General features: G+C 47.4%; 2 protein-coding genes across 2 annotated transcripts; one reads left to right on the forward strand and one right to left on the reverse strand.

Moving 5' to 3' along the window:
- Window positions 1–3,505: 3,505 nt before the first annotated feature.
- LOC100191400 (uncharacterized) lies at window positions 3,506–5,774 on the forward strand. The gene has a single exon (NM_001136834.2). The coding sequence runs from the start codon at window positions 4,097–4,099 to the stop codon at window positions 5,447–5,449; it is 1,353 nt and encodes a 450-aa protein (NP_001130306.1). The 5' UTR covers window positions 3,506–4,096; the 3' UTR covers window positions 5,450–5,774.
- Window positions 5,775–10,465: 4,691 nt separating this feature from the next.
- LOC100381628 (uncharacterized) lies at window positions 10,466–15,211 on the reverse strand. The gene is made up of 8 exons (NM_001177292.2): window positions 13,732–15,211; window positions 13,128–13,292; window positions 12,861–13,026; window positions 12,660–12,776; window positions 12,349–12,542; window positions 12,138–12,244; window positions 11,931–12,018; window positions 10,466–11,319 (listed from the first exon to the last, which is right to left on the reverse strand). The coding sequence occupies exons 1-8, from the start codon at window positions 14,931–14,933 to the stop codon at window positions 10,980–10,982; spliced, it is 2,379 nt and encodes a 792-aa protein (NP_001170763.2). The 5' UTR covers window positions 14,934–15,211; the 3' UTR covers window positions 10,466–10,979.
- Window positions 15,212–22,321: the final 7,110 nt, after the last annotated feature.

Below are 22,321 nucleotides of genomic sequence, written 5' to 3' on the forward strand. Positions count from 1 at the left end.
ACATGCAAACCTCGTTCCTATGTTACTTAGACCCTGTTTGAGAGAGTTTTACTCCAAAAATTACAGTGTCAGTTTTCCAGCTTCACCACGAAAAAACTTCAACATATTGATTAGACAAGGTTCAAAAGTGTTTAGCTTGCATATAGATTGCAACTTCTATAATACAAATAATTTGTATAAGTATTTTTAACTATTCTTGATAATTAGCGGGTGGATAAAGAGACTTGAATTAGTAGGTCATGTAATCAATGGTATGATAGATAATTTTTGTACAACTTCATAATATTTAGTGGGCGAAGGAGGCGGCGACTTGAGAGAGGTGTGAAGCGAGGTGGGGGCAGAGATGATAATTGGTATATTTGGTTCAACTTCTTTCTGACCAGCTTTTCTAAGAATCCGGTTGTGGAGAGAATTTGGCTGTGAGAAGAATTTGAGTATTGTGGTGATTTGTACGGAGCAAGATGAAGTGGTCCAAATGTTTCAAGATCTAGAAAGGGATGAATTCCTACTATTGCAACGACTCAGTCGATTATGTATTCATGTTGATTTTAGACAATTTTTACCCAAGCGATTTTTATAGAAGCGGTTTGAAAGCTAGAGCGTTTGGCAGTCTACAACAACTTTTGGTAGACAGAAGGTGAAAAAATCCCAAACAAATAGGACGATGTCGCTCTTGCGACTGCGATTTCATTGGCTCCGAAGGCTGAGGAGATTGGAATTGGTTTGGCGAGCTGATCGTGTGAATGGGTAATGAACTAATGGGCCGGGCTTATCATGAACATTTGGAGATTTGTTGGATGGGTAAGGCCTGGCCATGGGAAGGATCCCTGCACGCTGTCGGCCCAGATATATTTACTTTCCTGTTTCCTGTTTCCTGCTTCCTGCACATGTTTCTACCTTACCTGAATGGAAAAAAAAAGGCAAAGGGGTCTGTTATATGCCTTTCTTATTTATTCAGTCCTCCGCACCTGCCGTTTCGATGTACTCCTATTCTGTATTTTTTTTACATGAATGACGAAGGTTTAAAATTCTAGTTAGATATCCAATGTATATTGCTACGCTTTTTATACAATATTATATGAGTAGATTTTATCTCAATTAAAAAATATGTGTTTCATTAGTTAGGATGTAAACATAGAGTCAACAATTAAGCTAATCACTTATACACAATTTTAACTTCGCCACCGGACGGCTATCGCCAGCAACCTACCCACCTCCGCCGGACTGCCTTACCTCCCCTTCACAATTTTAGGTTGAAGTTTTTTTATTTAGAGTATGAGTATGGTGAGATAGAGTAGTTCAGTTTCTAATTTATTGTTGTTTAGTTGGTTCCATATAGACAGAGTGGTTCTAGAAAATGTTTAAATATAAAACCATTCGACTCTCTAAAATCTACTAAACAGAATCGCACCTTAGCATGAAGCTGCTCCATACTAACCGACTCTGAAACCCAACACTACATTAATCACCCTCTAGAATCATAAGATGTCTGCGTGTGAAAAGGCGGTGCCGGAAAGTTAAGAATAGATCTGTTTGGTTCAGTTTTTTCTAAAGAGCTTTATAGAGAAGTTGACTGTGGAGAGAAGCTGGCTGGTTAGAATCTAGATGTTTCGCTGGCTAGATTATTATATATCAGATTATGAAGTATATACAATAACACACTAAATTTTCGTAATGTTCACATGTGTATTATGATCATACAAAACTTGCGTACAACCAATACTTTCATTAACAAAAAAAATCTTAATAATTTCTAATGTAGTTAACACGTCCTTTACATCAGCAGTGGACAACACATGTGTTTTACTGCGTCAAAAAAAGCCACCAACACAGCTGTTTCTGGGAGACGCGAACCGCTTCAGCTTTCTGTTCAAAACCCGCGGCTGGAAGTGATTTCAGATGCCTCCAAGGCTCCAACGTAGGAGATGTGTTCAAATAAAGTTCTGGTGCCTATTTCGTATGCTGCATGCTACTTTGGCTGCAAATGGTGAGTCAATCTATTTATTTTTTCTAGGCATATATTTTTATACATACCTAGAAATATAATATACTACTTTTATTTTAATTTATAAGACGTTTTAGTTTCTCTATTTCTACTATATATAAACGCAGTGTATATCTACGTGCATTATAACCAAAACCTCTTATAGTTCATAGTAGATGGAGTATATTAGATACATATGAACCTATTATAATTTATAGTACATGGAGTATCTTAGGTACGTATAAAAATTATGTATTTAGAAAAAAAGTCAAAATGGCCACAGTGATGTAGAGGGCTTGCTTGGTTTACGGCCAAAATTTGCTATGTAAAATTTTTGGCATGTTAAAGTTAAGTAAAAAAATGTTACAGTTTTAGCAACGCAAAGTGAGATATTGGTAGGTTTTGGTACAAACCAAATAATAGCCAAAATCATGACTTGAACTATTTTTTAGCCCATCAATTTTATTCATTTTAGTCCATAAATAACCAAATACGATGCTTTAGTTTCTGTATTTGTTAATTTAAGATATAAAATAAATAAAATTGAGAGACTAAAATTTAGTCACTAGAAACCAAATACCTCATAAGTATAGACCTATATACTGACACATATATGAGTATTGGTAGAGGTGGTAATGGATCGTGATTTAAATGATTTTCATAAAATGGTAAATGTCTAAATAAATTTTAGTTCAAAAATAAATAGATATATAGTCTGACATAATTCGATCCGATCTTTAAATCTTATAATGTAAAATTAAGAGCACATTATCACCTTTAGGTATGGGCAATGGGCAGTGACGCCTTGCTGGCTAGCCACTCATCTCACCGCTAGGCACGGGGGTAACTACAGTGCTTTGCTCCATCTGCTTTGGGGAATTTGATATTTTGTCACTTTTAGTTGTGAACTTCTCTATTTTAGACCTAAGCCCACAAATCATATACACAGATGGTTCCATAAGTCATAGACAGAGAGTCATATAATAGCATTTAGCCCACCTTAAAAAGGCTAAAATAGCAAATTTTTCATCTGCCTTTGGGATGCGATAGGTGTGCCGACCCACCGCCGCCGACACCCCTCCAAGATCCCAAGGACCCCATGGCGTGCGCGCGTCGTACCTGTGCGGCCAGATGCCCGGAACAACCACAAGCAGACGACTTCGCCTTGGCCCGATCGTGCGTGAGCCCGAGACGGCGGTGAAAGCCGACGTAGCCAGCTCCACGCCACCAGCTTTGTTTCACTTGAAGACTGACACGTGAATCTATTTTACAGATTAAAAAAAACAACTGACGAGCGCGTCATCCGTGGCTCACCTGCAGGCCGACGGGCCCGCGCTGTGGCGACCACAGGCTCTGTGGGCTTGTGGCCCAAATGCCTTTCGCCTTGGCGTGCTCGACACTGATCTATTTCTGTCTCTAACCTAGGCGGCTACTCCTCAGCGCCATTCCGATTCGGCATCTCTCTTCGTCTCTCACGGTCACGGTTAGTAGTCGCAGTCGGTTACCGTCCCCAGAGTGCATCTTGGGTGGTACACTACACTCAGTCCACCGTGTCCATGCGCTGGCCGGCCTTCTGCTGTTCTGCTCTGCTGTTCTGCACAGAGACGGCAGCTCATGGGCCATCCGGCCATCCCATGAGCCAGGTCTACTACCTCCTGGCTCCTGCTCCTGCGAATCCCGTACATGCCACGTGGGTAGCGCCGCGCCAAGACAAGCCTCCTGTGAGTCTGTGACGAGCCACCGTGAAACTGGACACCGACGTGGAGCGCGTCCGCTGGCCGAAGCGACAGCCTGCGCTCACGAGCTGCCGCAGCTCTTGGTCCCCGGCGAGCCGTGCTCAGCCGCGGATGCTGCAGGCAGCCTGGCCAGCAGCAGGTACGGCGATACGTCCGTCCACGCTAAACCTCACGGGCGTGCCATGCATGGCGCGCGCGCTCTGCCCGCGTCGCCAGACCCCAGTGGCGCTCACGTGCCCCGCCGCTATATAGCCCACGGCGTCGCGCCACCGTCCGTCCGTCCGTCGTCTCGCGCTCTCGTTTCGTCGCTACGCTAGCTTCCAGTCCCGGGCTTAGCAACTGTGCTGCTGTTGCACTGCACCCGGCGCACGCAGAGATGCGCCGTGTCGGGACGGGTGTGAGGATGCTTTGCGGCGCGGCGCTGTCGGTGCTTCTGCTTCTCGCGGGCGGCGCGGCGGCGTCGCACTCGCGCTCGTCGTGCCCCGCCACGCCTCCGGACGCGGGGAACACGCTGCAGGTGTCGCACGCGTTCGGGCCGTGCTCGCCGCTGGGCCCCGGGACGGCGGCGCCGTCGTGGGCGGGGTTCCTGGCGGACCAGGCGTCGCGTGACGCGTCGCGGCTGCTGTACCTGGACTCGCTGGCGGTGCGTGGCCGCGCCCGCGCGTACGCGCCCATCGCGTCGGGGCGGCAGCTGCTGCAGACGCCGACGTACGTGGTGCGGGCCAGCCTCGGCACGCCGCCGCAGCAGCTGCTCCTGGCCGTCGACACCAGCAACGACGCCTCGTGGATCCCTTGCGCCGGCTGCGCGGGCTGCCCCACGTCGTCCGCGGCGCCCTTCGACCCGGCCTCGTCCGCCTCGTACCGCACGGTGCCCTGCGGGTCGCCGCTCTGCGCGCAGGCACCCAACGCGGCGTGCCCGCCCGGCGGCAAGGCCTGCGGCTTCAGCCTCACCTACGCCGACTCCTCGCTGCAGGCCGCGCTGTCGCAGGACTCTCTCGCCGTCGCCGGCAACGCCGTGAAGGCCTACACCTTCGGGTGCCTGCAGAGGGCCACTGGCACGGCTGCGCCGCCGCAGGGGCTGCTGGGGCTCGGCCGCGGCCCGCTGTCGTTCCTTTCGCAGACCAAGGACATGTACGAGGCCACCTTCTCGTACTGTCTCCCCAGCTTCAAGTCGCTCAACTTCTCTGGAACGCTCCGGCTCGGGCGCAACGGCCAGCCGCAGCGCATCAAGACGACGCCGCTGCTGGCCAACCCGCACCGGTCGTCGCTCTACTACGTGAACATGACCGGCATCCGCGTGGGCAGGAAGGTGGTGCCTATCCCGGCGTTCGACCCGGCGACGGGGGCGGGCACCGTGCTGGACTCTGGCACCATGTTCACCCGGCTGGTGGCGCCGGCGTACGTGGCCGTGCGGGACGAGGTCCGGCGCCGCGTCGGCGCGCCCGTGTCCTCGCTGGGAGGGTTCGACACGTGCTTCAACACCACCGCCGTCGCGTGGCCGCCCGTGACGCTGCTGTTCGACGGCATGCAGGTGACGCTGCCGGAGGAGAACGTGGTCATCCACAGCACGTACGGGACCATCAGCTGCCTGGCCATGGCCGCGGCGCCCGACGGCGTCAACACCGTGCTCAACGTCATCGCCAGCATGCAGCAGCAGAACCACCGTGTGCTCTTCGACGTGCCCAACGGACGCGTAGGCTTCGCGCGCGAGCGCTGCACCGCCGCTTGATCAGCTTGCTCGCGCGCCTGCGCGCGGGCTCGGATTCGGGTTATATTTAGTTAAACCTACGTTCTACGGTTGTGGACGTCATGCACTGCTGTCGGAGTGGGTGATTAATAATTTAACTTTCCTTTTCTTTTCTTTTACCGGTCAGTGTAATCTCGTTGCTCTTCAGATTTACCATATGTGTTTCACATTCACCGATCGATTGCTTCAAGTGGCATTATGTGGTTTAGGGGCTGAATGATTGGGGTCTAAATAATGTACTGCATATTCCAGTTTTGGATTAAAGAGGTGTTTGGTTTTAGGGACTAATGTTTAGTCCCTTCATTTTATTCCTTTTTAGTGTATAAATTGTTAAATATAGAAACTAAAATAAAGTTTTAGTTTCTATATTTGGTAATTTTGGAACTAAAATGGAATAAAATCTAGGGACTAAACATTGGTCCCTAGAAACCAAACACCCTCTAAGCACGGTCGTCGTTTAGGCTTGATATGCCTAACAGATCTCGGTCCTCCCATATGTATGACCAATCATGTCGTGTTTAATGGGCCAGCAGCGCATAAATCACGTCGGGTTGGCATACCTGACTACGCGAGCTAACACTCATCGGACCTGTCCGCGATACAATGGACCAAGGTACCGATAACAAACTCAAGCCACCCTATATCATCTTGCTACTCATTGATTAATAAACACAAAGTAGAAAAGATTACAAGCTCAAACACCGGTGAGGCGGTGATCATCAAAACCGTCTAACTCTATCCTCTTGCTACTCATCGATTAATGAACACAAAGCAGAAAAAAGATTACATACACAAAGCAGAAAAAGATTACCCGCTCAAACATTAGTGAGCATCCATATAGTCTAGCTCCCCTCACCTTTTGGTTGTGGTGGGGAGTTCTACCATAATGGTCCTAATTCACAATTATGCAATTATGCATGTCCCCAATGTAGAGTGAATTTTATTGATCTACGATTGACTATGAATGTTGTTCTGCCCCTTCGGTTTATAGTGGTTACATGAACCTTAGATTCATCGACGAAAATCCAACTATCATGCTCTTATCATGTTCTTGGAGTCATACCAGGGCCATGCCTTTGGTCATGGCTCGATGGGAGACATAGAGGGGTATAACTTGGAAAATATAAATAATACCTAATTTCACACTTTGGTCAAGTTGCATATACCCCTAAGAACCTTTTTTATACATCTAATGAGGTTCGAAAGCTCAATTTAAGGAATCACTCTTTTGGAGATAGTTTGAGCAAAATCAAAGTTATGAGTTGGAGGAAGCAAAAAGTCCAAGAAATGAGACTTAAACTAGTTGGATTGATAGCACATATGATTGTCTAAGTCATAAGAACACCCAAAGGGAAGCCAAAAGGATTTGAAGAAAGTTTGAAGAAAAGAGGAAAATTCAGCTTTCTGGCAGAGGGCCACCGGACTGTCCGGTGGGTGTCCTAAGCTTAGACAGAGAAGCAGCACAACACCAAAAGGAAGCATTAGATTTGTCAGGGGTGATAATTAGTGGTACCCAGATTATCCCTCCAAAAAACACACTCAGGAAAAGTAAAGACACAACCCCAAGGGGAAGCAACCGAGATACCTCCTAACCCAAGGCCTCTCCCCGAGAGTCTCCCACCTGAGGTAGAACTCCGCCTCGCCCGATGTCACCACCGCTCCGTTTGTCTCGCCCGAGCTAATCCCAGGCAGCTAAGACAAAAGCGCCCGAAAACAGGTGAGGAACACTCGCATTTAATGTGCATACCTACCCCACTCCGCGGCAGCAGGAGCACAGTGGCTAACAAGACAACAATCATATCCGGGCGCAACAGCATGATTACACCCTCGCTATAGTACGCGCACGCCATCTGCCAACCCCCCGATGGGACACCGAGACCGTTGATGGGGCCATAAAGACCGGGTCTATTTCAACCCTTTCCCTATCTCAATCGGTCACCTAGACCGGTCGAGTGCTTCTTCTTAATCACATGGGTCACTTATATCCCGCAAGGATCACCACACAATTAGGTGTCTCTTGCTTGCTTTACAAAACACTTAGAAAGATTAGAAGGAGAAGCAAACAACAAGATCAACAAAATAAACATAAATCACCCTCTCTCAAGTCACTAAACACTTTTGATCACTTGACTTGATTTTGGAACTTGGAAAGGATTGAAGGCTTTTGATTGTGTCTTTGGAGTGTATTATTTGCTCTTGTATTGAATGAAGAGAGTGGGATGCTTAGATGGCTTGAATGGTGGTGGTTGGGGCTATTTAAAACCCCAACCACTATTCTAGTCGTTGGCTAATTGCTCTATCGATGGGCACACCGGATAGTCCGGTGGTGCACCAAACACTCCACTATTCACTGCCCGGTGAGTGCCACGTCAGCCGACCGTTGGGGTTTGAAGTTATTGACCGTTGAAGACCTCTGTCCTTTGGTGCACCGGACAGTCCGATGCGATCAGACATCACATATTGTCTTCTGACTTCTAACGGTCATACTGCTGCGCACTCGACCGTTGGCGAAGATGATCGTTGCTCCGAGGACTCACCGGATAGTCCGGTGGCACACCGGACAGTCCGGTGACTTTTAGTGGACGAGCTCCGAGAATTCTCGAGAGCGGTCAATTCGTGGAGTGCTCCAGTTAGGGCATCAGACACTGTCTGGTGCACACTAGACTGTCGGGCTGCAGCAAGTCTGTTTACTCTAAACTTGTAGAATTGTTCCGCGGTCATTTTATTTGTATGTGTATATGAACTTTATGCATCTGAGAAAAATATTAGCTACACAAACTAGTTAGTCCACATGGTTTGTGATGGACGTCAAACACCTAAATCGATTATAGAAAATGTTGATGTCATTTCTCTTTCACACCCCGTAAGCAGGTTTTTACCCATACCACAACGCTGTTACAACAAATATGGTATGGGCAACCCCTCCCCCGGGGGCTCGGACGTACAACCGATCCCTCGACCTCTGACTCGGCTCTCAGCAAGAAATCAGCGAAGATAAGTCAACAATGCAGTGCACCGTCACGTCGGGCTATAGGACCCCAAGACATCTCCCATTGGAATACAACGACCCCAGTATTCACAGCATACATCTCCAACATGTATAAATAGGGCAGTGTAGTTCTTCCAAGGGGTAAGCAAGACACACATGCGAACATTCAGTCGTTTCCCACAGTCTTAGGATATTGACACTTGCCTCAATCAATTTCAGGGACCTGGGGACCTCCCTCTCCCGCTGTGCTTGTAATCCCTACTACATACACTCAGGTGCGAGTAACATATGCCTCACCCCCTCTGTTGGAAGTAGGACTTTGTATTGCCCGAATTAGGATAAAACTACTTTTGTCAACTTGCATGGCCCGGACCCCTCCTGGGAGCCACGCGGCTCACCTCGAGCAACTCCGGGAGCTACACGATAAGCTCGAAGAAGAACAATAACGGCTGCAGCAGCTGCGACAGGCGCTGGAGAGAGAAGCCGCCGGCAAAGCCCTCGACAGGGGTGCACGCGCAAAGGCACGTGATGTCCAACATCACATCATGTTGTCATTCTATCAAGTTCTATGCAAAAATATGTGTTATTTAAGACTATGCTGTCATTTTATATTTTTTGGGTAAATTGGATAATAACCGAACCGAACCTGAAATTTCAGGTACCCGAAATTACGAGTAGTTTTTTTAGGCTACTATCGGGTACCAAGCTTCATTACCCGAATTATTTAAATCCGAACTAAACGGGTAACTCGAACGCCTAATCTTACCAAGGGATTTAAAATTACTGAAAGTAATAAAGATAGACTCAGATACCACAAATCCAAATAAAATATCTAGAGCTCGTCTCAGTCTGTCAGGGTTCTTACGTTTCGAGCAGCATTCAACTATTCAAGCTGATGAAGCCTGGTAGTGGTATATACACAGTACCGGTCCCTCTTTCTCTCTCTCATATATATACTTCATCCGTTCTAAAATATAGTTATTTCTGACTCTCTTTTTTTTCCATCCACATTCATCATACATACAAACTTCATAAGTTAATTAATGAATATATATTTAGCCAAAAACAAATTATATTTTGGGAGGGAGAGCAGCACCATCCAAATTCCAGTGGTATATATACAGTGCGTGCCACTTTGTTATGCTCCTTCGTCACCCAACAGAAGCTTCGGCGACTCGGCGTCGATGGTTGCCGGCCACCAGTCGCCAAACACACGCACGTAAATGGGGGGCAGTACGCAACTGTCTCCTCTTTTCAGCTCCTGCCCTAATTTTATATTACTACCTTGATCTGCTTCTGCCTGCCTGTTAGGATACACAGATATTCCTATATATGCAGGGGCTGTCATGCATGCAGCAGCATCACAGCAAGATCAGGAGGTAGTATTAGTTAAAAAAAACATAAAGCCAGGGACCAATGCTCTCGCCACAATCACGTACGCATTCTTCTCACCTCGAAAGAACATGGGTTTAAACTTTCCAAGATGAGAGTTCCCGCTCCATTCTGAGCGTGACTAGCACTCGCCAATCCTGGCTCTTCCAGGACGGGACGACGAGGAGCAGAACATGGCATCCAGGTTCTAGCGCACTGACTGTGACTGAAAGGCAAAGGCTCAGGCTGACTGACACGCATACCTGAGGCCCCTGCCTGCCAACGCGATCCTCCAATGGCATCGCCGTTCAGCAGGCAGGCAGGCATGCATCGCATCAAAGAGCAGTGGACAGTGACCTCTGGTGGCCTTGCATCCGGATTACATACAAAGCTTCCCATTTGACAAGTCGTAGGAGGGGCTAATAATAAGACACCTACCTGGCCGTCCTTTTCATGGCAGGGAAAGGAAGCAGGTCACACAAAACGCGGGGCATTGCTCCATCCGTGTCCCGCCTCAACGCACACGGGCCATCATCACAGGGTGAGAGCACACCAAATGCTGACGCCTCAGCAGCCACTGAGGAGCCCCGCCCACCCATGACCCATCCCAGCGTTGCATTGAATCATTGGAAGTTAGCAAGATCATTCATTTCCAGAAAACAAAGAAGGAACAAAACTGAGCCATCACTTGTAGGCCACCCACAAACCCTGTACATTACAGCGATCTCACTCGTCGTCTACAAGGGGTTTCCTATCGATAAGTTAAAATAAGAGGTTGCGATCAAGACAGTAGCTTTGTATCTGTGAGCTGAATCTGTAAGCTAAACACCTCGGGACGGGTGATGAAGAATCTACATCTCCCGACTGGCTTGCGCTCTTGTCTTACAATCTTTCTATCTGTGAGCTGGATCTGTAAGCTAAACACCTCCCTACCCTACAAAACATTAGTGATGAGCTATGTACGTATGTGTATGGCTAAAACTATAATTCTGGAAGACAAAGATGACGGCTGGCTTCTGGCAACTCTAGTCCACCCAGATGGGCTTCCACTGACTGACGCTCACCCACGCCACCCTCCAAAGTCTCAACATGGAGGCTGGCTTCTGGCAACTCTAGTCCACCCAGATGGGCTTCCTTTGAGAGTTCACCCACCTACACATGGAGGCTGCGGCATCTCCAAAGTCTCAACGCGTCTGCAGCTGCGCACCCGTCTTCTTGAAACACTCTGTACACGAATTCTTTAAACCGCCTGGAATACTGCCTCGGGTCCACCGCGGACATAGAGGTTGGGTCGTGCTGGAAAGACTTGTACGCGTGCTCAAGCCTCTTGCTGATATCGTAATCCTGAAGTATGTCTATGATCCCAAAATACAGTATGACGTCGTAGCACTCTCCGGTGGGCTCTCCGATCATCCGCGGTTCGCAGTCGCTCTTACGGGCAGTGAGTTCTGCTCTCGAAGGCATGTTGGCCCCAAGTTTGATTTTAGGAGACCTGTTAATTCACGATGTTCAGATGGAAATAACTACAGAGTTAAACAGCATGTTCCGTATCGTAGTAAATTGTGGAAAATTTGGATTACGTATGCAAAGTTTTATCTGTTTACTCAAGCCATTTAGACAGAGAACAAATCAAATCAAGAACAGCTGAGATGCATTAACAGAAAGGGACTGATAGGGGCATAGGGTCTATAGCATAGATGCCTTGTTCTAGCTAGAAGTCATGGTGGACACCAACTATGTGGGGACACACTAGATTTTGAATGGGTCACAAAGGAATGATTGCATGCTTACATTTCATTTTCAGTTATTCTGCCACACTTCGGAAGATCATGACAAAAAAATATTTCATAAGGTATGTTCACAAAAAAAAAACAGTGCTGAGGGAGTTGAAAAATGTTTCTTAAACAAAAAAGTTTGAATATTCTTAAACAGTAGTGGCATAGAATATTTGAAGGTTGCTGGTACGAATCCTACTACCAAATATGACATAAGGATCGTGACTGCTAGATGTCACAGAATCATAACTATTCTGATTGCAGGTCGCATTCCATTACCTCATAAGTATAAAAAAGAACAGATTAACGTAACTGAATGTCTAGTTACCTGTTTGGACCAGCAAGAAACCGATCTGTATTTCCTTTTGAAAGGCGAGGTGTCGGTACGTTGTTGATGATATCAAAGTCAATGGAACCTTCAACCAAACAATTTCCCTTGTAACAAGATATAAAACTACCATGCCAAAAACTGGCTAGGGTGATTTTTTTTTCTATATAACAAAACCGGTAAAGAGTTAATGGTTTTCCATCCAACCTTCAGTCAGAAGCTTCTCTGTGTTATCTCTGAAATGTACGCCAACAAGAAGACTGTAATCCATGATTTTCTCCTGCTCAAGGAACTCACAATCCCTGTCCACTTGCCTGCTTAAACAATTGTAACATCTTAACTGACTGATGGATAAATGTCATGATTTCTAAAAGAACTAATGAGACACCATATGTAGAACATGAGAAAGTATGAGCACCTTTGGAACTCATGGAACCATTGCTTCTTCAATCTAAAGATGAAGTTCAGGTCAAGATCCTTCAAAGTTGTATACTGATCGATCTCTGTATGTGGCTTATCAGTTGTGCGCCCAAGTGATGAACCTTTGAGATCAAAACGCCTATGAATTGGATATTCCGAGCAGAATAGATTTCCCATTATGACAAAACGAACCTGGTTTTGGAACAAGCACCGAAGAAAAACCAGTGCATTAAGTTATGATTGTTAGAAAACAATGTGTATGTAAAGTTAAGGATGGAGAAGAACTATACTGCTGCAATCATCTCTAACCTTCTTCTGATTTGCTCCAGCTAACTTGACACAGTGTAGACCAAAAAACTTGGTTACTAGAGTATTCTCAAATGCCCGGACATGATTGTAATAAGCTGGGAGCATCTTCAGAAGCATCTGCAGTGCAAAATGTGCTTTTTAAGTCAAAGAAGCCTTTACTATGAAACAACATATAGACAAACGGAACTACAGAGGACAAACCTTCACTTCAGATTTCTTCATCGTCTTTATCATGTACCGATCATCGTTTGTCAGGTAGAAAAAGCTTCCACTCTTACCAGGAGATGAAAGCTCTCTGAGAGCCTCATTTCCACATAGCGATAACATATAGTCACCAGCATCCACCTTGAACAGCTTGCGCAGCGTCCTGTGATCCAGTTCAGAACAGATGGTACGTTGATAAGAATGATTGCAAAGGAACATGTTGTGTCATGAACATATATCTTTATCAAGGGAGTGATGACGAACCGGAAGACCTGTGGGCAGTAATCCTTCCATCTGAAGTCACAAGAATTGTGGGGAGGAGTGTATTTTGAGCCTTGAGGAGGAAACTTCGTCCATACCTTTTCCTTTGGGTCGAAAGCAGACGATTTCAGATCAAGCACAATTGGGCCTTGCTTCCCCACTGCATGCCTATCCAGATATGAATGTCGAGGCAAGAGAATTCAGTCAGGTCTGGAGAAAACATGAAATAAAATTGACGAATAATCACACCGAATAATGTCTTATTGGTGGAAATTTTCACACGGAAGAGTTATTAACTTATAATAAGAAACAGAAATGAGATCAGCCACCTAGAAATCCACTTCTGAAGCAAAATTCTTTTTTTTAGATAACGGACAGAGTTCCAGCCTCTACGAAGCAAAACTCTTTTGATGATTCAAATGTCAGCGTTCCCAAATTAGACCTTCTCGATCAGCGGGGTCATCAATAAGATTCAATTCAAAACCCTCAGCCACTACGTGATGCCAAAACAACAGGCTCAAATCTCACAAAAAAAATTGTTGGCCCAAATTGGCTGTGAAGTGTGAACACTCAACACGGCCATTGAAGACAAATGAACTCCACGCACCTGATCCCGAGCTGCAATTTTAGCATAAGCTCGTAGTGCTTGTGTCCCTTGGCGATGGTCTCCCCTTGTCGCTTCACCTCCCGTGGAGGTACCCACTGTGTGACGTGCGGCGCCGGCGATGGTGGCGGCAGGCCCCGGTCGTCACCGCCGTCGTCCGTCCTCACGCTCCTCCGCGCGGTCCCCGCCTCATCTCCCAAGGCGGGCCCGTCCACAATGTCGCACGTGATGTCGCCGTCGGACTCCCAAATGCAAATCTTCTCATACTTCCTGTCGCCGCCGGAACTGTTGCTCAACCCGGACGCTGAGCTCGCCCGCCCGTTGGCCGCCCTGACAGACGATGCGCGTGACTTGCGCGGCGACGGGGAGTCGGGTCTGGCGCCCATGAAGCCCGGCAGGTCCCTGGCGAACACGTCGCGGGGATCGCGTGCCGTCGGGGAGGACGCCGCCGGGGACGGGTAGTAGACTCCCTTCTGCTGGACAATGCCGGTGGGAGTGTCGCGCGTCCAGCGGCCGACGTAGACGCTGCCGTCGGCCCAGCGGAAAGTCCCCTGGCCACGCGGACAGCCGTCCTCCCACCCGCCATCGTAGCGGTTGCCGTTGGACCAGACGAGCGCGCCGCGGCCGTGGATGAGCCCCGCGCACCACTGCCCCGTGTACTCGGTGCCGTTGCGCCAGGTGTAGCGGCCGGAGCCGTCCTGCAGCCCCGCGCGCCACTCGCCGTCGTACTCGTCGCCGTTGGCGTAGCTCTTCTTGCCGCTGCCGTGCTTGAGGTTCATGGACCAGGACCCCCGGTAGGTGTCCCCGGCGGCGCCGGTGTAGGTGCCGGAGCCGTCCATGAACCCGTCCTTGAACTCGCCCTCGTAGGTGGCTCCCGACGGCCAGGAGAACTTGCCCCGCCCCGTGGCCTTGCCGTGCCGCCACTCCCCCTCGTACATGCACCCGTCCGTCCACAGGTACTTGCCGGCCCCGTGCGGCGCGCCGTCGCGCCACTGGCCCGTGTAGAAGTCGCCGTTGGGGAGGCCGCGCTCCATGTAGCCGTGGACGTGCTCGCAGACGTCGCCGGCGGCCGACGAGGACGACGACGCCGTCTCGTAGTCGTCCGCGGCCGACATCGGGGACACCCGGCGCCTGCCCACGGGCTGCGGATGCTGCACCTTGCGCACCGTCGCCTCCCACGCCCAGGCGCGGGTGTGCTCGTGCATTGGACGCCCCCGCCTGTCCCGGCGGCCACGGTTTTCTTCGGCGCCTTCCTGAGCGCCGCTGGAGGTCCCCGCCCGGTACCTTGGCTCGGCTCGCGTCGCTGTGCTGGGCCGCGGATCTAGCACCGCCGGAGGCCCCGCGCGCGCTGCCTCCACGGCGGCATTGTTATGGAAAGGGGGGTGTTTAGAATGGTGAGGAATGGGCAGATTCACGCAACGCAAGCGGGCGAGATGGTATTGGTAGGAAAGCAGGCAAAGGAAAGAAATGTGTTTTGGGGACGGGACGGATGTGGGGGACAGACAGAGCAAAGGCTGAAAGAGAAGAAGGGCACGCAGGACGGCAGGTTGATCGTTGAAAAATTGAACGTGGATACGACGTCCGTAGTAGGACAGTTTTATCTGATATTTACAAAACAATTTGTCCATACAACATCTTAGCCTTAATTTTAATCCGTACCGGTTTATACATCTTATACGGTGTTGTTGTCTCCATATATTAAAGTTGTGGTAGTCTAAACAACTAGTTTTAATCCAAAAAGAATAACCTATTTAGATCAATTATTTGGCTGCCTTCTTATAGGGCGTTATTCGGTTCGAATTAAACCTTGATGTTCGGATTATTACAGTTGTAATTTATTGATATAAAACAACATAGAAATAGTAGAATACAATATAAATTAAAGTCAAACGCGAACGTCATGACTAAACATTTTGGCTAAAATGAGCTATTTTACTCTCAAAATGAACACCACGTGTCAGTGTCATCTTTTCTTCCTTCTTCAAATTTTCTGTTGAACTTAGCATAAGATACAGTCAGGACACGAGCGTGTACGGCCGATGTACATTACTCGTTATGCTATATACTCAATTTTCTGTTGAACTTAGTAAACTTGTTAAACCTTTAATTATATTATCATTTAATTTACTAGACCTTATAAGCAATTACAGCTCTACATTTATCTTTTATAGCATAAGGAGCATAATTGCATACCTATCTAGACGTCAAGCCCTACCCAATAGAAATCTAACTGCACATGTATTGTTATAATTGTTATGTCGTACCCGATGCATATCTTATATGCATCACAAAGGTCACGATGGTGTGTTATATTTATAGATATGAGAGCCCAAATTATTAAGTAGGCAAAGTTGGTAACCGTTATAGTTATATATTGTGCATAGTGCTAGTCGTGGCAACACTAACGCCCCATGGCATCAAGTCTATTGTGGTTGTTAGACATCGTAATTGTACACGTTGCATAGTGTTGAGGGCACGACTGTAGTCCTAGGATTGGCTACAGTGAAGTCCCAAGCCGTCGAATATGACATAGTTGGTAGCCATTGCAGCCGCACACATGTATAGTGCTCATGGGTATGCCTATGACCTTAGGCATGGCTACAATGACGCTATTTCATTGCAACATTATATTGACGTTCACATTAAATGTGTTGGGTGCGAGTATTATCTCAATCGCTCACACCACACGATCGACCTGGTCAAGGGCACACATAGTGTTGAGGCGTGTTGGTGATAGATCTGATAATAGGCCACCGGGAGGTGTGGGCCAACCCAACCTGATCCAACACTAGACACGGATTAGGCACGAGTCATGCCAAACAACCCATGACCTAACATTGACTCGACCCGATGTTTGAACATGTCTAGTTGGTGAAGTACTAGGGCTTACTTTGTAAAGCCTCCGACTTGTTGAACCCTGGGGCCTGTGTGGCATGGAGGTATACCCCTAGGTCACAAGGCTCCAAGGATGTGAAAGGGAATTAGGCTTACACCTAGTCCCTAAATAATTTTGGTGGTTGAATTGCCCAACACAAATATTGGACTGACTAGTTTGCTCTAGTGTATAAGTTATACAGGTGCAAAAGGTTCACATCTAGCCAATAAAAAGATCAAGTGTTGGATTCAATAAAAGAGCAAAGGGGCAACCGAGGGCACCCCTGGTCTGGCGCACCGGACTGTCCGGTGTGCCACCGGACAGTGAACAGTACCTGTCCGGTGCACCAGGGGACTCAGACTCAAACTCTTCACCCTCGGGATTTCTCGGAAACCGGCGCGCTATAATTCACCGGACTGTCCGGTGTGCACCGGACATGTCCGGTGCTCCAAGGAAGATCGGCCTCCGGAACTCGCCAGCCTCGGGTTCGCGCGGCAGCCGCTCCGCTAAAATTCACCGGACTGTCCGGTGTGCACCGGACTGTCCGGTGTGCCAGCGGAGCAACGGCTCCCTGCGGCGCCAACGGCTCTCTGCGGTGCATTAAATGCGCGCGCAGCGCGCGCAGACGTCAGGGCTGCCCATACCGGTGCACCGGACATCAAACAGTGCATGTCCGGTGTGCACCGGACACCCAGGCGGGCCCACATGTCAGAGCTCCAACGGTCAGAATCCAACGGCAACGATGACGTGGCAGGGGGCACCGGACTGTCCGGTGTGCACCGGACTGTCCGGTGCGCCATCGAACAGAAGCCTCCAGCCAACGGTCAAGTTTGGTGGTTGGGGCTATAAATACCCCAACCACCCCTCATTCATAGTCATCCAAGTTTTCCACTTCTCAACCACTTACAAGAGCTAGGCATTCAATTCTAGACACATTCAAAGAGATCAAATCCTCTCCAATTCCACACAAAACCCTAGTGACTAGAGAGAGTGATTTGCCGTGTTCTTTTGAGCTCTTGCGCTTGGATCGCATTCTTTCTTTCTCTTTTGCTCTTGTGATCAACACTCAATTGTAACCAAGGCAAGAGGCACCAATTGTGTGGTGGCCCTTGCGGGGAAGTTTTGTTCCCGGTTGATTGAGAAGAAGGAAAGCTCACTCGGTCCGAGGGACCGTTTGAGAGAGGGAAGGGTTGAAAGAGACCCGGCCTTTGTGGCCTCCTCAACGGGGAGTAGGTTTGCAAGAACCGAACCTCGGTAAAACAAATCCACGTGTCACTTTCCTTATTTGCTTGCGATTTGTTTTACGCCCTCTCTTGCGGACTCATTTATTATTACTAACGCTAATCCCGGCTTGTAGTTGTGATTATTTTTGTAAATTTCAGTTTCGCCCTATTCACCCCCCCTCTAGGCGACTATCAATTGGTATCAGAGCCCGGTGCTTCATTAGAGCCTAACCGCTCGAAGTGATGTCGGGAGATCACGCCAAGAAGGAGATGGAGACCGGCGACGACAAGCCCACTACAAGCCAAGGGAGCACTTCATCTTCATCGGAAGAGTCCCGCACCAAGAGAAGAGAGAAGAAGAAGAAATCCTCCAAGCAGAAGGAGAAAAGATCTTCCTCTTCTCACCATAAGGAGAAGAAAGAAAAATCTTCTCACAAGCCGCATCGGAGTGGGGACAAGCACAAAAGGATGAGGAAAGTGGTCTTCTACGAGACCGACACTTCATCGACCTCCACCTCCGGCTCCGACGCGGCGTCCGTCACTTCTAAACGCCAAGAGCGTAAGAAGTATAGTAAGATCCCCCTACGCTACCCTCGCGTTCCTAAACATACACCTTTACTTTCCGTCCCATTAGGCAAACCACCAACTTTTAATGGTGAAGATTATGCTATGTGGAGTAATTTGATGCAATTTCATCTAATCTCTCTCCACAAAAGATTATGGGATGTTGTTGAGTATGGTGTACAGGTACCATCCGTAGGGGATGAGGACTACGACACGGACGAAGTGGCCCAAATCGAGCACTTCAACTCTCAAGCCACAACCATTCTCCTTGCCTCTTTAAGCAAGGAGGAATACAACAAAGTACAAGGGTTGAAGAACGCCAAGGAGATTTGGGACCTACTCAAGACGGCGCATGAGGGTGATGAACTCACCAAGATCACCAAGCGGGAAACGATCGAGGGGGAGCTCGGTCGCTTCCGTCTTCGCCAAGGGGAGGAGCCACAAGACATGTACAACCGGCTCAAGACCTTGGTGAACCAAGTGCGCAACCTCGGGAGCACAAAATGGGATGACCACGAAGTGGTTAAGGTTATTCTGAGAGCCCTTATTTTCCTTAACCCTACTCAAGTACAATTAATTCGTGGCAATCCTAGATATACACAAATGACCCCCGAGGAAGTCATCGGGAATTTTGTTAGTTTTGAATGCATGATTAAGGGCTCCAAGAAGATCAACGAGCTTGATGAGCCTTCCACATCCGAGGCGCAACCCGTGGCCTTCAAGGCAACGGAGGAGAAGAAGGAGGAGTCTACACCAAGTAGACAACCAATTGACGCCTCCAAGCTCGACAACGAGGAGATGGCCCTAATCATCAAAAGCTTCCGGCAAATCCTCAAGCAACGGAAGGGGAAGGACTACAAATCACGTTCCAAGAAGGTTTGCTACAAGTGTGGTAAGCCCGGTCACTTCATTGCAAAATGTCCTATGTCTAGTGACAGTGACAGGGGGGACGACAAGAAGGGAAGAAGGAAGGAGAAGAAAAAATACTACAAGAAGAAGGGCGGCGATGCCCATGTTTGTCGGGAGTGGGACTCCGACGAAAGCTCAAGCGACTCCTCCGACGACGAGGACGCCGCCAACATCGCCGTCACCAAAGGTCTCCTCTTCCCCAACGTCGGCCACAAATGCCTCATGGCCAAGGACGGCAAAAAGAAGGTAAAATCAAAGTCCTCCACTAAATATGAAACATCTAGTGATGAGGATGATAAAAATGAGGAGGATAACTTGCGTATTCTTTTTGCCAACCTTAACATGGAACAAAAAGAAAAATTAAATGAGCTAATTAGTGCTATCCATGAAAAGGATGATCTCTTGGACTCCCAAGAGGACTTCCTAATCAAGGAAAACAAGAAACATGTTAAGGTTAAAAATGCTTATGCTCTAGAAAGAGAAAAATGTGAAAAATTATCTAGTGAGCTAAGCACTTGCCATGAGATTTTAGACAACCTTAGAAATGAAAATGCTAATTTGTTGGCTAAGGTTGATTCTCATGTTTGCATTGATCCTAAAAATAATGATGTTGATTTGCTTGCTAGGATTGATGAATTGAATGCTTCCATCGCTAGCCTTAGAAATGAGAATGAGAAATTAATTGCTAAGGCTAAGAATTTTGATGTTTGCAATACTACTATTTCTGACCTTAGAACTAAGAATGATTTGTTGCATGCTAAGGTTATTGAATTAAAGTCTTGCAAACCCTCTACATCTACTATTGAGCATGTGTCCATTTGCACTAGATGTAGAGATATTAATGTTGATGCTATCCATGATCACCTTGCCTTAATTAAAAAACAAAATGATCACATAGCACAACTTAATGCTAAAATTAGAGAGCATGACTTAGAAAATGAAAAATTTAAATTTGCTAGAAGCATGCTCTATAATGGGAGACGCCCGGGCATTAAGGACGGCATTGGCTTTCAAAAGGGAGACAATGTCAAAATTAATGCCCCTTCTAAGAACTTGTCTAACTTTGTTAAGGGCAAGGCTCCCATGCCTCAGGATAACGAGGGTTACATTTTGTACCCTGCCGGGTATCCTGAGAATAAGATTAAGAAAATTCACTCTAGGAAGTCTCACTCTGGCCCTAACCATGCTTTTATGTATAAGGGTGAGACATCTAGATCTAGGCAACCAACCCATGCCAAGTTGCCTAGAAAGAAAACTATTAATGCATCAAATGATCATACCATTTCATTTAAAACTTTTGATGCATCTTATGTGTTGACTAGCAAATCTGGCAAGGTAGTTGCCAAAATTGTTGGGGGCAAACACAAGGGCTCCAAGACTTGTGTTTGGGTACCCAAAGTTCTTGTATCTAATGCCAAAGGACCCAAAACCGTTTGGGTACCTAAAACAAAGAACTAAACTTGTTTTGTAGGTTTATGCATCCGGGGGCTCAAGTTGGATACTCGATAGTGGGTGCACAAACCATATGACAGGGGAGAAAAGGATGTTCTCCTCATATAAGAAAAACCAAGATCCCCAACGAGCCATCACATTCGGGGATGGAAACCAAGGTTTGGTCAAAGGTTTGGGTAAAATTGCTATATCACCTGACCATACTATTTCCAATGTTTTTCTTGTAGATTCTTTAGATTACAATTTGCTTTCCGTATCCCAATTATGTAAAATGGGCTACAACTGTCTCTTTACTGATACTGGTGTTACTGTCTTTAGAAGAAGTGACGATTCAATAGCCTTTAAGGGAGTGTTAGAGGGTCAGCTATACTTGGTAGATTTTGAAAGAGCTGAACTCAACACTTGCTTAGTTGCTAAGACTAACTTGGGTTGGCTTTGGCACCGCCGACTTGCCCATGTTGGAATGAAGAATCTTCACAAGCTTCTAAAGGGAGAACACATTTTAGGACTAACCAATGTTCATTTTGAGAAAGACAGGATTTGTAGCTCATGTCAAGCAGGGAAGCAAGTTGGCACTCATCATCCACACAAGAACATAATGACGACTGACAGGCCACTAGAGCTCCTACACATGGATCTATTCGGCCCGATCGCTTACATAAGCATCGGCGGGAGTAAGTACTGTCTAGTTATTGTGGATGATTATTCTCGCTTCACTTGGGTATTCTTTTTACAGGAAAAATCTCAAACCCAAGAGACCTTAAAGGGATTCTTGAGACGAGCTCAAAATGAGTTCAGCTTAAGGATCAAGAAAATAAGAAGCGACAATGGAACGGAGTTCAAGAACTCTCAAATTGAAAGCTTCCTTGAGGAGGAGGGCATCAAGCATGAGTTCTCTTCTCCCTACACGCCACAACAAAACGGTGTAGTGGAAAGGAAGAATCGAACCCTATTGGACATGGCAAGAACCATGCTTGATGAGTACAAGACACCGGACCGGTTTTGGGCCGAAGCGGTCAACACCGCCTGCTACGCCATCAACCGGTTATATCTTCACCGAATCCTCAAGAAGACATCATATGAACTCCTAACCGGTAAAAAGCCCAACATTTCATATTTTAGAGTTTTTGGTAGCAAATGCTTCATTCTCATTAAAAGAGGTAGAAAATCTAAATTTGCTCCTAAAACTGTAGAAGGCTTTTTACTTGGTTATGACTCAAACACAAGGGCATATAGGATCTTTAACAAGTCCACTGGACTAGTTGAAGTCTCATGTGACGTTGTGTTTGATGAAACTAACGGCTCTCAAGTAGAGCAAGTTGATCTTGATGAAGTAGGTGAAGAACAGGCTCCATGCATAGCGCTTAGGAACATGTCCATTGGGGATGTGTGTCCGAGGGAATCCGAAGAGCCTCCAAATGCACAAGATCACCCATCCTCCTCCATGCAAGCATCTCCACCAACTCAAAATGAGGATAAGGCTCAAAATGATGAAGAGCAAAAACAAGAAGACGAGCCACCTCAAGATGATAGCAATGATCAAGGGGGAGATACAAATTATCAAGAAAAG

Source organism: Zea mays, chromosome 7, assembly GCF_902167145.1.
Source record: "Zea mays cultivar B73 chromosome 7, Zm-B73-REFERENCE-NAM-5.0, whole genome shotgun sequence".
Taxonomy (NCBI): domain Eukaryota; kingdom Viridiplantae; phylum Streptophyta; class Magnoliopsida; order Poales; family Poaceae; genus Zea; species Zea mays.

Excerpts from the sequence above, each read along its gene's own strand:
- LOC100191400 (NM_001136834.2), top strand. The coding sequence starts at position 4,097 with ATGCGCCGTGTCGGGACGGGTGTGAGGATGCTTTGCGGCGCGGCGCTG.
- LOC100381628 (NM_001177292.2), bottom strand. The coding sequence starts at position 14,933 with ATGCACGAGCACACCCGCGCCTGGGCGTGGGAGGCGACGGTGCGCAAG. Across the intron at positions 12,019-12,137 it reads AGAGAAGCTTCTGACTGAAG|GTTCCATTGACTTTGATATC; the intron begins GTTGGATGGAAA and ends GTTTGGTTGAAG. Across the intron at positions 11,320-11,930 it reads TTTCTTGCTGGTCCAAACAG|GTCTCCTAAAATCAAACTTG; the intron begins GTAACTAGACAT and ends GTGAATTAACAG.